Here is a 17,819-nt window from a genome sequence, read left to right on the forward strand (position 1 = left end):
GATATCATCGTTTGGCTGCATAATTTCAACACCATCAAAATAAATTCCATGTGACAGTATTAAATCTAGAGTATGATTTCGACAAGGAGTAGGACCTGACACGTGTTGTCTAACCCCAACAGAGTTCAAAATGTCTATGAATGCTGATCCCAATGCATCTTTTTTATTATCAACATGGATATTAAAATCACCAACAATTAAAACTTCATCTGCAGCAAGCACTAACTCAGAAATAAAATCAGCAAATTATTTAATAAGATTTAAGATTCAAGATTTTTATTTGTCACATACACGATTATATAGAGCATATATAACCAGCAGTGAAATGTGAGTAATACATTCTGTATAGTGTACAGTAGCCAGTATAAACATAACAGGGGATTTATCTTTATGTTTTGTCCCAATGAGCCTGTGCTATTTCAAAAATGAAATTATATGGGTTTAAACAAGCATGAAGTTACTTTTTTGGGTAATCTCACTGAACTGATAGACATATTGCAGGTGCAGTGAAATATATGGAGCGTGCCATATCTCTTAGTGGTGGTGCCAGGCTGTGTTCCAGCGTGGGCTCCTTCTAAGGTTGTCTGGTGGTGATGAGGAGGTTCAGGTGGACTCTAAAAAGCAGCAGGTGTAGGCAGTGAGTTTGCTCAGCAGCAGGTGGTGATCTTGAACCCCTACACTGCCCTATGCAACCACATGCTGTCAGAGGTCATCCATAAACGACAATAAATGACATATTTTATATATATATATATATATATATATATATATATATATATATATATATATATATATATATATATATATAATTAAATAAATAATTAAACTTTTGGATGAAACTTTATGATGGAACTAACCTTTTACAATGAAAAATAAAATTGAGAAATATTTAAGATTCAGGTCACTGATCAGGTAAATGTGTGACATTGATAATGTGATCATTAGTACAGATTCTAAAATCATGCTAAAGAACAACTTAAGATTTTATACAATTGAGTGTTGCTGTCAAAAAAAAAAAAAAAAAAAAAAATATTGTTTTATAAACATAAATCAAATTGTTTTTCCTGACAGTAAAATGTGTCATGAACCACATATTAAATGCAAAATAGAAGAACTTTCACAAGTGGTCTTTGGCATCTTACTAATTATTAATATATAATATTAAAGTGATAGTACACCCAAAAAGGAAAAAAAAAAGATGTCTTCATTGACCCTCAGGTTGGAGTAAGCCACTGACTTCTACAGCACAGAAGAAGAAGACCAAGAAAATCAGCAACTGTTTGGTTACTAACATTCTTCAAAATATTTTATATGTTCAGCAGATTAAATGAATATATACAGGTTTGGAGCAACATGAGCATGTTTTTTTTTTTTTTTTTTCTGGATGAACTACCCCTTTAAGTAGATGTTTGAAGCGTGCCTATTTCTGTATTTTTTCAGCCACTAGAGGTCAGCAAATGTCTGTCAAAAGTTAGGACAGTCTACCCCCCCAAAACAAAAATCCATTCAAATTCGACACTGACTTAAGCATTAATTATATTAGAAGATATCTGATGAAGTCATTTCTTGCAGCATGCTTTTATTTGATATATACACAGCTTGTGCCACAAGCTTGTCTCTCATTCTCCATGTGTCTTGTCAGTAGTGAAGACACTATTGACTAGAGTCTGGAACGCTCCTCTTCTCTCCTTGAGACCTGTCATGCTGGGTAACGCCACAGGTTCACTTCTGATCTCTTTCTGGTAGAAAGGACAGACCTTCAGGTGCTCTGACATGGGAGGTATGTCTTCGAAGACCCATTTATCCACTGGAGAGAACAGATTGCTAAACTCCCATGCCTACATGGAAATGAGAAAGGTCCAACACATCACTTATATCATAGCAAAAAAAAAAAAAAAGCAAAAAAATAAAAGAAAGAAAGAAATCACCACAAGTGGTATATACATTTCAGACAATATATACCGCAAAAAAAAAAAAAAAAAAAAAACCTTTTTGTACTAATTAAGTGTAGGTTGTTTTAAATAAAATTATTTGTTACTAAAATGGTCAGTTTATGATCCATTCAGTCCAATTAATTTATAGATTTACCATTAGTATAGTGATCACTATTCCAGACCACTATTCTTATTGGTTTTCCTCAATGGAGGTTACATCCCCTACTGTTTAAATGCTAAGCTCTACTTCCCAAACAATGGCCAAAAAAAGAAGTTGGCCACCTGTCATTCAACAAAAACATTTCTACAGTGTGTATCTGACTGATATGGAGCCAGGGAGGGTAAAGTGACCCATGCACTGTATGTCCTTTGCTGCTCTCTGACCCACATACCTCAGAGAACAGTTAACAGAGCACCAACGTACTTAGGATGTTTATAATGCCCTCCGACAAAGCTAATGCTCCTGAAATAAAACGAGATGGGATGGAAAGCATTAAAGAATTTTCCGGATGCAACAGTGACTGTGCACATGATTTTTAGACTCATGGGAGTCTTATTACGAATAATTGAATGAATAATACTGTACAATATTAAACAATATTGATAATATTATGGCTGTTCCTAAAACTCTAATAAGGCTTTCACAAGAAAGCCTAGTGAAAGTTTGAATACCATACATGAATTTCTGACTTATTTTATGGCGCCTTTCCAGCTTAGAAGAATGTGCTAGAAATGTTTTTTTTCTTTTTTTTTTTCTTTTTTTTTTTTTTTATATGACAGTCAAACCTGAAATTACTTCATAAATGTCCTGTGAGTGTGTTTTTAGTAACTTAACAGTTGTACTGTGAATTGGAATTGTATGACAAGGACAATAATAGTATACAGGTTCAAATAAGAAAAGCATCTACCTTTTTTCGGGACCTCCAGGTAAATCCACCATGAGAATATGTCTTTTTCTCCCATTTGAGGGACACCATGCCCTTCTGCTGAAGAACAGTGCTGCACACTTCCCTCATTAGCTGGGAAACCTGAGCTAGACGACTCAAAGACACACTATCCAGAAAACACACTATGTGTTGTAAGATCTCGAAAGGAAGTCTGCTCAGAGAATCTAGATTTCTTGCTCGTTTACGTTCACTGCTGACGTTTTTTACTCCTTTGAAGAGGGACGCTGCCACCTTTGGTCGTAAGATGAAAGTGCTAAGATCTGAATCGTAGCTTATGGTAGCCTGATATTTAGATGGTCGAAATTTCTTCTGGCTAAAGGTGCAACCAAGGTAAGCCAGAGGGCACCGCTGTAAAAACCAACCTGTCAGACATGACTGGATGTCTCCATGCACGTTCCTAAAGTGCCAGGGGTATTCATCACGCCTGAAGGCATGACAGCACAGGTAAGTAAAGGCTGAGCAGGATTTATTGTGTCTTCTGGTCACACATTCGGTCTGAATCTGCACATGTAGGTTTTGAGGCTGGTTCGAGACAACATCGGCCAAAGATGAATCATTTTTAAATGGAGCAGAATGGAAGTCATAGGTCTGGGTGCCAAAGTCAACATACAACCCGTCGGTTCCAACAGTTTCAGAAATCTGATGGCCTTTCAGTTCTCTTTCTAGACAGCACAGCAGTGTGGTCTCTACCTCATTCGCTTTTGGGAGCTCTTCAATGGCAATGCCTAAATCAGATGTGTCCACATTTTGGTCTGTCTTCTTAACCATTCGTGATGGATCCTTGAGGTGGCTACGCTTGGCTCTGTAGCTGGTCGGTACATTGAAAGAGTGTATGGTTTGCACTTCAATAGGCTCTAAATTTCCATAAACAAAATCTTTATCTTTAGGTGTGCAAGCAGCTAGCTGCCCAAAGTTGATAAGCATGCATCCATTGTGCACAAGATACATATTATACTCTGCCACGTTGACCTCTTTACGTAGTCTATCAAGAACACCATCTTGCCAAGGGGCAAAACCTGTCCTGGCAATCTCTGCATCATTTGAATTCTGAGGAGTCGCTTTTGGGTCTTCCTTGTCCTTAGTCTGACAACTTTTATCTTCTAAATTCTTAACAGTTTGCTTGCATCCTTCCTTCTCCTTCGCAAACATTCTCTCCCACATCCCGTAGTTCTCCAAGCAGGCCACATCTTTACTCACAGCCAGGGCCAACCTTTCTTCTTGGGTTAGTTCTTGTACCTGTTCACCATTAAGACTAATCTCCAGCATCTCTTCTGGGTTTAAGTTCTGAGACTCACAGTACTCTGGATCAACACCTCCTACAGCACCATCCAGTGGAACTTCGGGTTCTTCCATTTTCTCTACCAACTCAGGGAAGAGTGTCTTCATCTGAATTGAGCTAAACAGAAGTTTTTGGTCCCTGAGGGCCATAGCAAGGTCCAACTGACTCGTGCAGTTCAGATCTGGGAGGGCGTTCCTGTAGAAGGTGGTATCAGTCTCGTTCACAGGCCATCGGTTCCATTCCAGTGTACAGGTGACAACACTAGCAGGACACACTTCTAGGTGCTGGGCAAGTCTTTGACGAGTCATGGTCATGGGACAACCATAACCAGAGTTGAGGCAGGGTACAATTTCCTTAGGGCAGAGAAGACGATGCTCATCCTCTTTACAAAGGTGGAAAGCGGCTCCGCATTTCAGGTGGCAGGAAATGAAAAAGCATGAATTGGGGATGTCAATGGGAACCTTGCAGTTCTGGTTATGACATTTTTCACAGTGTGGATGAAGACCAGAGCTGGCAGTCCTATTCTTGCCCTGCATATGACAATCCAATACATGCATTTGTTGCCAACAAGATAACCATTATTGTATTTGCATTGTTTGATACGTGATACTTGCTTGTTTGAAAGCAAGAAATACATCACAACTTTGAAACTCTAAGCTTACCATGACTGTTGATATTTCTTGAGTTTGAAAATAGACTCTGTAATGAGACAAGGGAATAGACGCTGAAAGGAAACAAGTCCCGGAAATGTTCCAATGTTGCTATTGTCTAGACGATTATTGACTTGTCTTTCTGGAATAGACACAACATTAACCACATAACGAGACAATTCTCAGACAACACTGAATAAATATTTACACATCAGAATATAAAACAAACATTGTTTTGCTTAGATGAACGTTTTGACCATAAAATAAATAAATAAATGCATTATAATATTTGCAGAACTTCGAAGAAAACATGCATAAACATGTTTATAAGAAACATGCACCTTCAAACACAGAAAATCTTTGAATTTCGAACAGTAAACAGGTATACCCGTTATTATGACAAAACACGTGCACAATTAGTATTCTTCACTGAGAGAGACCAGTAACACACACTTCTAGACGTCTTTGTTATTGTTAAAGGTCTTGAGTATAACTACAGTTCAGTCTCACTTACCCGTGCCTGCCCTGGCGATGTTAGTATGACTGTTTGTTTAAATGGGTCTGTGTGGATGTAAATATCTCTCCTCTATTCAGCTGTTATAAATAGACAAACAGGCAAGTCAGACTAAGCCTATGAGAAACAAGGTTACATTACATCACACACTATTACTAGTATTTGTATATTGTGCTAACTGATTATCCAGAATGAATAAGTATAATTGAAATGCCTCTTAAAATGAGGACAATAGCTAGAGTTTTGGACTGGTGAGCAAATATGAGTGAATTCATAACAGGAGGCTAATATGTTTATCCATTAATAAATGTATTAAAAGAACAAGACAATCAATGCCTTTGCAGTTATTTTACACAGTCTTCCAATGAATATGTTGCTGAATTAAAAACTCAATAATAATCGTATTACACATACTGTCCACTAGATGTCAGTACAGCCCTTTGATGTAGATGGTGGATCGTTACAGGTTTGCAATATTAGCCTAGATATTGCTCACGTTGAGGATTAGTTTTTGAGGAACTTTTTTTTTTTTTTTTAACCACTTATGCAGGATTTTTTTACTTCAGAAATTGGCTTTGTTGTCTCGTCATTCCAGAGTGTCTTTTAAAAATTACGTCAGAAAAATAATTTTCTTCAAAACAGCAATGACCTTATTAGCATCCTTGGAATATGAAAACAAATTAATCAGATGTCAGCTCTGAAGTGAAGTCAGTTAATAAAATGAAAACTGCTGATGCCTTATCAATGAAATTTTTGGTCGATAAGCTTCTCACTTTTATTCAGCCTGAAGAAGAAAAAGCCCCCATGCACACAGGTGTTTACGATCTTATAAATTTAGCCCATCAACAACAAATCTGCATCAAGTCTCATGTTATTAATGTCAAAAGGTAATTAAAGCCACCTTGTAATGATTTCTTTAGTGCTAATACTACTTAATTAGGAAAGGGATTTTATAGGTTCCCCCGGGACATGAAACTTTGTTGAATTGTACTACATTAATGAAGAAAGTTTTAAGCAGCACAAAATGAAGGAAACTGAAAAAAAAAGGCATTATAGTGAAGTTTTTTTTATTTTTTTTATTTTTATTTTTACCAGACTAATAACACATTAAAAGTACCAACAGCTACAAGAAGAAGATGTGACTGCTGCCCAGCACATCAAAAAAAAAAAAAAAAAAAAAAAAAAAATCAACACATTAAGGTCAGGCTTGAATGTCAAAGCTCTCTGTCATAGCTTAGTGAAAGATGAGTCTGACAGAAATTGCACGTTTGAAATTACTTTTATGCTTTGACAATGATGCACTCAGGAGGTCAAGGTTTGGCTGGTTTGTTGCATCTTCTGGTAAATGTTGCATCTTCCTGAATATAAGCTTTGTCAGGAATACAAATGCATGGGAAACAACATATTTATAGCAATGAGCTCATTATATTTCAATAATTATTTCAAAGCATTCAGGGAACAACATCAGGATTGATTAATCCGAAACTCCCATTTGAGATTAATGGCAATTTTCCCACTTACTTCATGTACTCTGAACTCCTTGGATGCACTCATATGGTATACCTTCTGACCTTTAAAATCACAATTTTAGTGGTGGATAATCACACTTATCTGGAAAACTACAAATTTAAAGTCAGGCCTTTCGTAACTTCAAAATTAGCATATACAATTTTACAGTTAAATCGTACTGTTCGCATGGCTTCTTTGCTTTCAGTCTGCCAATGTGATGAACTTTTATATCAACAATTGACAAAAAGGCAACCAAATGTCACCTAGCTACAAACTGATGAAGATAATTCAGCATTGGCGCTGGTGTTAGAACAGTGTGTATTTTGGAGTGTGTGTACACTTGTTCTTGTGTGAGTGTGTTTGCTGTTATGGAGCTACGAGATAAGAGGGCTGTTCCTGATAAGAGAACTGAACAGACTTCTGGGAGATGGCACATGTGGTTCACTTTGGCCGACTGATGGAAACATGGTCTATTTAACACACCCCATTTATCCTTGCTCCATATTTCACCTTCGGCTTTATGCCAGTCGCAGCAGTGCACCTTGGTAATCTTTTCTTGTTTGGAATGAATTATAGTGTTTGTGTGTTTTGAAAGGTGTGGAGGAAAGGCTTCATCTGTTTACTGTCTTTGCATCCTACCTTGGTTTGCAGACCCGAACGTATTAAATTTGAAAGTAAAGACATCACTTCATGAAGAGACACCAAACTGCAAAGTGCTTGGAGCCAAATTCAACTGTGCATCCATAGTAAGCTTTTCACATGCCATGTAGCCTTTTCATACAATAATAGCAGACATATGGATGCCCTAGTCATTTAGAAATTGAGTTTCTATATTCTGTGTAAAAAAAATAAAATAAAAAAAAATCAACATTGACATGTAATTGATGAACTTTTCCTTTAACAGGCTAAAAATATGCACCATACCTAACACCTAAATCTAATCTGCATTTTTTCCCAGTGAGGAAGTGACTGTATTGCCCCCGATGACAAACTGTGGGTGCTAACAATGTCTCTTATTAAACTACTTCCTATACTTAAGATTCAAAAAGTGCCTTGACGTTTCTGCCAAACGATATTAGCCTGAAGTCTCTTGTGATATACAATAACAGACTTTAAATTCTCTTCGGAGAGGAATGGCCCTGTGTACCACACAGCAAGAAACTAAAAGCAGCCAATTGACAAAAATTTAAAAAATGAATACATCTTGCCTATGGGTACAAAATTGCGTAACATTGTTTCTTGCATGTTGCACAGCGATTTTGAAGTGGGATGTCCAGTGAGTGGCACTAAAAGTAAGTTCAGTTTGATCCAAAACATATGTCAATCACAACATAACAATTAAAAACACAGTAATGTGCAATGAACTGCAAGAAAATAGTCTTCATTATTCTTGTAGTCATAATTTGTGTGGAGATGAATAACAGTTGTTGGTGTTTTACTGTCACTAGTGTTCATTTCAGCTGGAAACTGCAGTGTATGTGGGCCTACACATATGTTTTCGAAGTTTTGTAAAAATTACGGTCGGTACATGTATATGACCCTGTGTTGCAAAAATACTGAATTATGTTCTCACTTTCTGTGGTAGTATATTCTTATATACCCTTAATTCACAGACACCATATAATACAGTTACAGTGTTATGATATCAAACCTAATTACGTTTGAAAGAAGCAAATATGTGGGCGACTGTATCTGTATATTACGTCTCCAGATAAAGAAAGCTACTCCTACAGACCCAGCTTTGCTTCTCCTCTTTTTGATCTCTTAGTGTTCTACAAAATTCCACAGAAACATCCATTACCATTACAGGATAGATAACCCATCTGCTTCAGAAGACAACACTTTTACTGTTATTGACAAATTACGCTGAAACCAAGAATTTAGTTTGAATCGGATAGAGAATATAAGATATTCAAAATTAAGCTTTGATCTCTGTATTTTTTACTTATAATTATACCTATTTATTTGACTTCAGAATTGACCTGGATATCACAAATTTAAACATCAGTATAATCTTTTATAGATAAAAGTTCACATTTATGGATTTTAAGACATAAACCAGAAGCAAAGGGGGGGGGGGGGGGGGGACCCTTAAAGGTGCTGTACGTAGGATTGACACCGAGTGGTTGAACTAGGTATTGCAGTCCAAATTCTAAATATTGGAGAATGTTTTTTTTGTTTTGTTTTGTTTTTTTTTTCACCTGGCCTCTCCTCCTCAGACTTAAAGCACATACAGTTTTCCAGATTGACGACACCAACAGGAACTAGCACACTTGACAATGAATTCAATTAAATACACAGTTTTCTGCCAACTGCCAACCCGGGGTAAATAAATAAATACATTTGGAAACATTTAACACTATGACACCAGAACTGTAACAAAAAATAAGTCAGCCCATGAGATCCTAAAAAAAAATAAAAAAAAATAAAAAAACATTTACTTGTGATCAAATTTACCTGATCACTATATCAAACCATGCCATTTAACTACAGATAGTGTAAGAGTTTTAGGTGAACCAGTGGTTAAATATAGCCACGTTTCTATGAAATTATGCATAGAGAAACTCGAAAGAATGAACTCAGAAACACTAACATGCGCCACCATCACTTAAGCAGCACCCTGGGCACTCTTGTTTTTGGGAGGTGTTCATTTGCACTGCCACAATACTTTAGGATTGATATTTTCACGTTCTGAAGGCTTCAAGTGCCAGTAAAACCAAGTAAAAATGCATATGCTTTTCCAAACAGCTGTAATTTTCTCTGCATTGCATGTAGGCGTTCTGCGCATGCGCAGTGTGAAACACAGGACGCTATAACAGGAAGAAGCTTCAGCGTATCAACTACCAAAGTCATCTCTGTTTATCGAGCTTGGCATGAATGCATAAAACCTTAAGTTTCTTTAAAGTTTTCGTTGCGGCGCTCGTCGCAGTTTTTTACTATCTTGAGAATTCAGAGATCGACCAGACTTTCCTGACCTGAATAATTTGTCACACTGCGCATGTGTGAAATGCGTTAAAAAATTTGACGTAATTAACAAAAAACAACTAATTAACGTCGTTAACGCGTTATTTTTGACAGCCCTAATATATATATATGATTATATGAAATCATGCAACATTATGCTAAAAAATGAAACTGTTACCTAAAGCTCTTATCTTTTCCTCGTGCGTCACTTCCACTTTTTTTTGCACACATAAAAACTACCAATTCTAAAGTGTAATTTATCATGCTCTTTTTGTTTACCACTAGTGTATACTGCAATATTTTATTCTTCTGTCATAGCATACAAGTCAATAGGTGTCATCATTCTGCAGTCTTTTAAAAATTTTATCATGCCATGCAATGATCTTATAGGACTGCTTAAATCTTGCAGTGTGTTATGGGCTTTCATCAATTTTTAAGTAATTTTTTGAGTGTTGTTTGAAAAGAACATGGCTTTACGTATCCACAAGTGGGTAGTTATAGTGAATTAAAGTCTTGCAATGCAAGAGTTCAAGAATAGTATAGTGTTAACCTTCGTATTTCTAAAGACTTTTCATGTGTTAGATCCTTCTGACAAGAACGAAGAGCTGTCAGGTTGATGTATGCTGAGATTGTGACTAGTTTGGAATCTGCAGGGTGTTTTGTGGGTGTATCATGTCTGGTGTCTGCTTCTGGAGGGAAGTTTTTCAGTAGCTAGCACAGAAGGGCACACCAGCATCCAGATGGCTACTGTGAATAAACTCTTCTGCTCTAACACTTAAACTGGAGGAAAGTTGAATTTGACAGGATTTGTAGTTTTTCTTCTTTCAAAATGATTGTTTTCTAAGCACTCAGACTTTCTGTAAGTGAATACATTTAGTTGCCGGATAATACAGAGGGAATTAAAACTTATTTTATGCCAAGCATGAATTTAAACAACAGTGCATATGTATAAAAAAAATTAAAAAAATGAATAAATAAATACATAAATAAATAAATAAATAAATAAATAAATAAATAAACAGAGAGCTGGCATAGACTCTAAAGTATTTCCAAGCTCTCTGTTCTCACAATCACACCAGCTATGAAGTGAACAGAGATTGAGGGACTGATTTTTTTGTTTGTTTTTCCACATAAGAACCTCAAAGAGCCACATATACAGCATCTAGTCCTTTTTAACCTCTGTGATATGAGATCATCAAAGGTGTTTGTTTCCCAGACGTGTTTTGAGGAATTCCATTGGTCTTGTATGATGTTGTTTAAGCCAGAATAATGGAATCTTTTTATATTTGATAGAAGCATTTAATTCAGGTACATTTGCATTTTATTTGCAATGGTAAAAGTAATGCATGGACGTATGTGCTGACATGTACACTGCAGTCCATATGCATTATCTATTACCTGCATGGTTGTGAATCTGCATTTGTTCTGCTGCTAAGCATCTTTACTGTTGTTTCCTGACAAACACTGTGTTGTTTGTTACACAGTAAAGAAATTACTTAACTAACCTTGACATCTGTGATATTTTCATAATCAAGGAAAAAATTAATTACACTATAAAGTCATAAGCTTAGAAAAATGCTATTATGTTGATTAAGTTTGTTGTGTGCTTCATGTCAGGAATATTAAGGTGGGCATTTGCAGAGTGAACATAGTCAGCTAGTCAAAAATACAAAAATGTAAAATAAAAGACAAGCAGTCATCAGTATGTCACGTTTTGGATGCACCAGCATGCATTGGATGTTAGTGTCTCCTCCTTTAATTAGCTTAAAGCGATATATATGTCCAAAATGTTTTAACTCTCATACTATTTTAAACCTGTAAGACTTTCATTTCAAACACAAATGAGGATATATTTAATAAAACTCCATTCCCTCCATTGGAAGTCCATTCCACCAAAATGTCTCTCATCTCAAAAAAATTTATAAAGACAATGGAATTATTCTAAAGTGATACAATATATTATATATATATATATATATATATATATATATATATATATATATATATATATATATATATATATATATATATATAATGAACAGATTTTTAACTCTACTCACATGTAAACATGGAAGTAGCTACATCCAAAACAGATGTTAACATGTTTCCTTGATGTGAGAACTAATGAGGATTCCCAAATAAAATATATTTACATTAATATTACAATACTGAATAATATATATGGAATGCTTTTCATTTACTGAAAAATATTTTGCTTATATTATTTAATGCATGTCATTGTACATTCAGTAATACACTTCATAATATATAGATACTGAATATGTGATAAAATATGGTACTTTTCACCATAAAGAAGAGGTCCTTGGGGAGACAGATGGGTAAGTTCCTGTTCTTTTACTGACAGCTTAAAGGAGAGTGAAGAAGATTTGGTGACAATGGGTAAGCAAAAACTCTAGCAAATGAGAGTTGATTTAACTTAGGGGGTAACAGTATCTTTCTCTCTTTTGCAGGTTTAGTGAAGGACTGAGGAATCAGACGATGAAGACGGGCAAATGCAGGCAAGTTCCCAGGCAGGTGAGTCAGGTAGAGACTTCAGGTAGGTGCTAAATGTTCTTTATTAATCAGTTTATTAACAATTGAGCAAGACAGCAGGTTAGTATCTTGAACAGAACTGGAACTTAGCTATAGACTTGAGTGATAGAAATGTCCCATTCCTCACTAGGAAGAATCCACAAAGCTGATGGGAAGAAGACTATTAAGACCGCAAACTTGCATTGAGTCCAGGTTAGTGAGTTGAGAACAAAGGGTAAGTCCAACTTTAATTTACTTAAATTCAGCAAAGAGGAGGCCAGAGAATAGCCAGGTTTATATCCAAAGTTGGAAATTTAACTTATGTGCGAAATTGAAATATTGCATAACATATTTGTGAACAAGCACCGTTTCCATCCCACGAGTTCACCGTTTCCATCCCAACAGTGTTAATTTCATCATAATTTTCACCAACGACGAGACTATAATGAACTAAAACTTGTTTTTGAATAACAAAATCTATTACATAAATCTATTGACATTTTCATCAATGAATAAAAACAAGACAAAAATGTTAGGGAAAGAAGATTTGGGAAGAGATTCATTCATAAAGAATCTGCTGCGTGGTTCGGAGGTTAAATGCATACGTATGAACCGGTGGGACATAATCAAACATACACTTGCTGCACATCTCATAAAACTCAATTCGGTCAGTTTTCTGAGCGCAGAAACCGAAGCATCTGGCAGAAAACTTGTCTCGCAGCATACATGCGAGTATTCTTTCACGTTGCATATACAGAGAATTACACACACAATCTAAGTCAAAGAGAACAAAATTGTCCTTTTCTGATAAACTGGCACTAAATTCCACTCAAGAAAAGTAGTAGAAGCTACTGAATGTAATTTTCATAAATAATAAATGACTTGCTCCTCAGAGCGAGCAGACGGAACAATGAATGCAGTCATTTAAGGAGGTGGATGCAGCTCTTTGGGAGTACAGTTGTGCAAGACAATTATACAGAAAACACTTTGATGACAGACTTTGCTCTGACATTTCAGAATGACCAAAACAACATTTCAGATGCTGTGGAATGAGAACGGTCCACTGGTTAGTCAGGTTATACTGACCCATAGCACAAAGTCACATGACTGTCGGTGTGCTTGAAGGATTTTATTCACAAAATGCATCTCCCATTAATCTCCCATTATTCATATTAACCCTTTTTTCGCACTAGTCAAAAACCAACTCAAGCAAGCGTAATAACTTTTTTTTGAATTAAGGGATTTTTATTCAAAATTGGTGTTTCTATTACTCGTTTCTGATGCGATGCATATTGATTAACAATTGTGTATTTTCATCTTTTTATTAGATTACAGGCTTTGAAGCATCACATTATTGGTGGAATGGACTTTCAGTGGAGGGACAGAAATCTTCCATGTTGCATTAATTAATCTATTTTTAGATTTATTTATTTATTTATTTATTTTATTATTTTTTTTTTTTTTGAGTGAAATAACATGAGGTAATACTTTATTTTAAGGTGACATGTAAGTAACCATAAGACTAAACCTTATAAGTGCATGTCATTAATTAAAGTAAAAAAAAAACTTAGACACTCAAAAATGATACTTGAGGCCCACTTATAGTGGAACCATTCACTCATATACCAAATTGTTACCCGAGTCTGCAAAGGTTAAAATAATTTTTACCCCCATGCAATTCTGTTTACATTTTATCTATTGTGCAAAGCACTTTATAAATAGAGCTGACTTTCTCACTTGGCTTATATGTATATTCAGTAAACTTAAGTCTGTGCCAAGTCAGAAAATCAGCTTTATTTCTAAAGTGATTTATTCAATATATTGTTTCACAGCAGCTTCACAATAGTATCACATTCACATTCTGCTGTAAAGCAGCTCTAAAAGGTCAAGAGTCATTATACAGCTGAAGTTAGTACTGTATTGATTCAGTTCAGTTGCATAACTGTGTAAAATCATCAGTCATACATACTGTTTATTCAGTGTATTTGTGCAGATGCATGTACAGTATGTGCGAGTGCTATGACAAACTCCATGGCTCCACTGCACTCTGAACAAGCAAAAGTAAAAATGGTAAATGGACTGCATTTGTATAGCGCTGTCAACAGACCACATGGCCATCCAAAGCGCTTTTACATTTTGCCTCACATTCACACACCGACTGCGGTGTCAGCCATTCAAGCTCGTCGGGAGCAGCTGGGGTTAGGTGTCTTGCTCAAGGACACCTCGACACTTGGTCAGGTGGAGCCGGGCATTGAACCACCAACCTTCCAGTTTGTAGGTTTGTAGACAACATACATGAACCACTGAGCCACTGCCGCCCATGTAGCACGAGAGTAAAATTTTTTGCATCAGTGTGCAGTTTGGCGTGCATGTGGCTAATTATTGTATGTTTGTGTGTAGAGTTACTATGCAAAAATAAAAGTTTCAAAAGAGTTAAAATAGTATTCAAGGAAGCGTTTGCTTTTAAAAGTTGTGTGTGACGTTTTGCATGTTCTATTTTGTGTGTAGAGTTAAGAAATGGGGCCATAGTTTCTAAAAAGTAAGAAAGGTAATATTATTCAGTTCTTAAATGTACAGTATAATTACACTCCAATGACACCTTAAAATAAAGTGCAACCAAATAAGACATTGATACACCAAGCTTTGATAATTCTGGTGAACCAATAATGAACCAAAACCAGCATAAACTAGTCTGAGATTTCAAAGATTGATGTTTCAGCATGATTGGTGCCATTTATATTAGAGTGCCTCCTTAAAAATTAGCTGCTGATGAAGACACCAGCAAGGATCAGTAGCTCAATAAGGTCACTCTGTTTCTTAAGAAACAGAAGGCCAATATTTTCTATTCCAAGTTGAAGACCCCCCTCCATTGTGGCACCATGGGGCCTTGACTACACCATGCCCCATTACTCTTAGAGTCTCCCGCAATAAAGAGAAACGTATTCACTGAGCAGCCACAGCATGGATGCCACTTCAGTTGCCTGTTGCACCTTCACCCGTTTGGAGCGGGATCTACGGGATGGGGGTCTACAGGTTTGGGTTCACCTTAGATGGCAAAAGAACTGCAAAAGAGAAATGCGGGTCTCTGGATGATAGATTTTACCTGGGTTTCTATGGGATGCCATGCTTAATTTCAACAACCTGTGGTCCAAGGGCATCCGCCACGGTAATGAGCGAGTACACAGCCTACATCAGCCACCCTCAGCATAAATGCCTGTGACGCTTTATCAAGCGGACACAAATGGTTTCCTGGTTTGCTGATCTTTCCACAAACTACAGCTAAACCAGACCTGGAGAGGCATATTGAAAGTGACGCATCCACAATTCAAATGAGCTGCGTTTCACCTTGCATCGGTTTCCTTGAATTTAGATGCGTTTTAAAATAGGAACTGTTGAGTTGCTTTAGATAAAGGGGATTGCACTCCAGTGCTGTGAGGTATCGAGGCCTTCTGGGCTCAGCTGTAGGTTATTTTATTCCAAAATCAACTTATTTCAAAGTCATCTCAAGTTAGAAACTTGCAAAAAGTGACTGTAGCCCACAAAGACAGTTCCACAGCACACAATGAAACAGAAAAAAAGGAAATAGCAAGCGCCACGGGCAAAGAGCGGTGCTTCCATCCGAACAGATCGGAACACATAAAATGTTCCGGAGCAAAAATGCGGCGGCTATGATGGATGTTCATTATGCAGCATGTCTGCACAAAGAAGTTTAAAATACCTGAAAAGAGCAGTTTTCCCCAATAAGATGACAACTGCTCCCCAAGAAGTACACCTGACCTTTTATCTGTTAAAAGGGGGAAATTTCAAAGTCTGATCAATTACTGCAGATTATATGGTAGAAATGAATGTTTTTATATATATATATATATATATATATATATATATATATATATATATATATATATATATATATATATATATATATATATATATATATATATATAAACATGTATTTCTACCATATAATCTGCAGTACAAAGCTTTTACATTTAGAAATGATAATTAAAGGTTTATTTTTTATTATTTTTTATTTTTTTATAGAATGTAAATATTAATTAATCATAAATAAATTAAAGCATATATTTCTGCCATTTAATCTACAGTATATGAATGGGGCTGGAGAATGACACATTTGGTCATCTACCAACTGAAACATACTAACAAACTCAGTTGTTTCTGTGAGAACGTTTATAATTTATTTTTGCTACTTCTCAAATGCCATGCTTGTATTCATTTAATTTCACCTTTGTCACAGACCTGGAATTGAAATACTAAAAAGTCTGGTATTAAAATATGAAATATTACATTTATATTAATAACCAATTAATTTAGAAAACAGTAATGTAATTATGTTTGAATTTTAGATTAGGCCAAAATGAACTTCTACAGCAGGGTAACATTTTGAAGGGATGCTCTTGTTTATGCGGTCAGATGGTCTCAACCTGCAGCTTCAAATGAGATAAACGAGAGAGCAAACACTTAGGTCACCGCTGCGGTATTGATTACCTATGGCACCCCACTATCGGTCTCAACCTCTATCTCTTTCTCCTGCTCTCTCTTTCGCAAAACACTCTCTCCATCACTTTCACCTCTCCCTAGTTTGTCTTCATAACTTCTTCTCGAACACAAAATGCAGACACAAAAACAAACCGAGGACGAGACGTCAAAACTGCAGAAAAACAAATGTTTGTTTTGAGTCACTTGTTAAGTCAGGCTTTGACATCGAGCAGAATTGGATGCTTTGGACTGAAGAAGCATTGCAGTGTCAGTTATCCATGAAGTGATGCTTGCTCTTAAAAATATGGTGTGTTTTGATAGAGAGAGGCATCTGCGACAAGCAGTGTTGGATGAATTACACAAATCCTGCACCTGATGAAATATTACTCCACTAAAAAAGTTGCCTAATTTTTCTACTTGCGTAATACTAGAATAGTATCTATTTCTGTAGAAAATGGTTTAAAGGGGTAATTTGATTTGATTTCATGTTTTCCTTTCTCTTTGGAGTGTTACAAGCTGTTCATGCATAGACAAGATCCGTAAAATCGCAAAAATTAAAGTCTCAAAGCAAAAGAGATATAAGGTGTGTTGGACTTCATGCAGCGAGAGTAGCCGCTTGCAGTCGGGGGCGAAATTGAAAGTCGGACACTTTCTGCTCCCAGCACTGACCCTCTTGTGGTGTTTGCATACTCTATGACAGATTAAGTGAATAACATGCAATATTTATCAGATACACAGACTTTTCATAAACGTTTTCATGAGCACCAGAAACACTTTTTATATACTGCTTGATACAGCGCCATCTGTTTAAGAATAAAGTTAAACTTAAACATATACTATTTAAATACCAATAAAGTGCTTAAGTGCAATATATGCTTTTAATTTTTTTTTTTTTTTTCTTTTTTTTTTTTGGTAAACATGACTCGATATAACATTGTGACTATAGTAAAAAAAAAAGCTTTTGCTTTAATAAAAACACAGATTTGTTAGCAG

The 17,819-nt window shown here is 36.0% G+C and overlaps 1 protein-coding gene across 1 annotated transcript; it reads right to left on the reverse strand.

The window, feature by feature from the left end:
• Positions 1-786: 786 nt before the first annotated feature.
• On the reverse strand, positions 787-5,036 carry LOC127977736 (F-box only protein 40). Its single transcript, XM_052582778.1, has 3 exons — positions 4,823-5,036; positions 2,843-4,690; positions 787-1,838 (listed from the first exon to the last, which is right to left on the reverse strand). Exons 1-3 carry the CDS (start codon positions 4,823-4,825, stop codon positions 1,620-1,622), a joined length of 2,070 nt encoding a protein of 689 aa, XP_052438738.1. The 5' UTR covers positions 4,826-5,036; the 3' UTR covers positions 787-1,619.
• Positions 5,037-17,819: the final 12,783 nt, after the last annotated feature.

Source organism: Carassius gibelio, chromosome B18 (genome assembly GCF_023724105.1).
Source record: "Carassius gibelio isolate Cgi1373 ecotype wild population from Czech Republic chromosome B18, carGib1.2-hapl.c, whole genome shotgun sequence".
NCBI classification, from domain to species: Eukaryota; Metazoa; Chordata; class Actinopteri; order Cypriniformes; family Cyprinidae; genus Carassius; species Carassius gibelio.

What these genes read in the sequence shown, in the direction of transcription:
- LOC127977736 (XM_052582778.1), bottom strand. An exon ending in CCTGGAGGTCCCGAAAAAAG is followed by an intron (nt 1,839 to 2,842) that starts GTAGATGCTTTT and finishes ATTTCCATGTAG; the next exon opens with GCATGGGAGTTTAGCAATCT.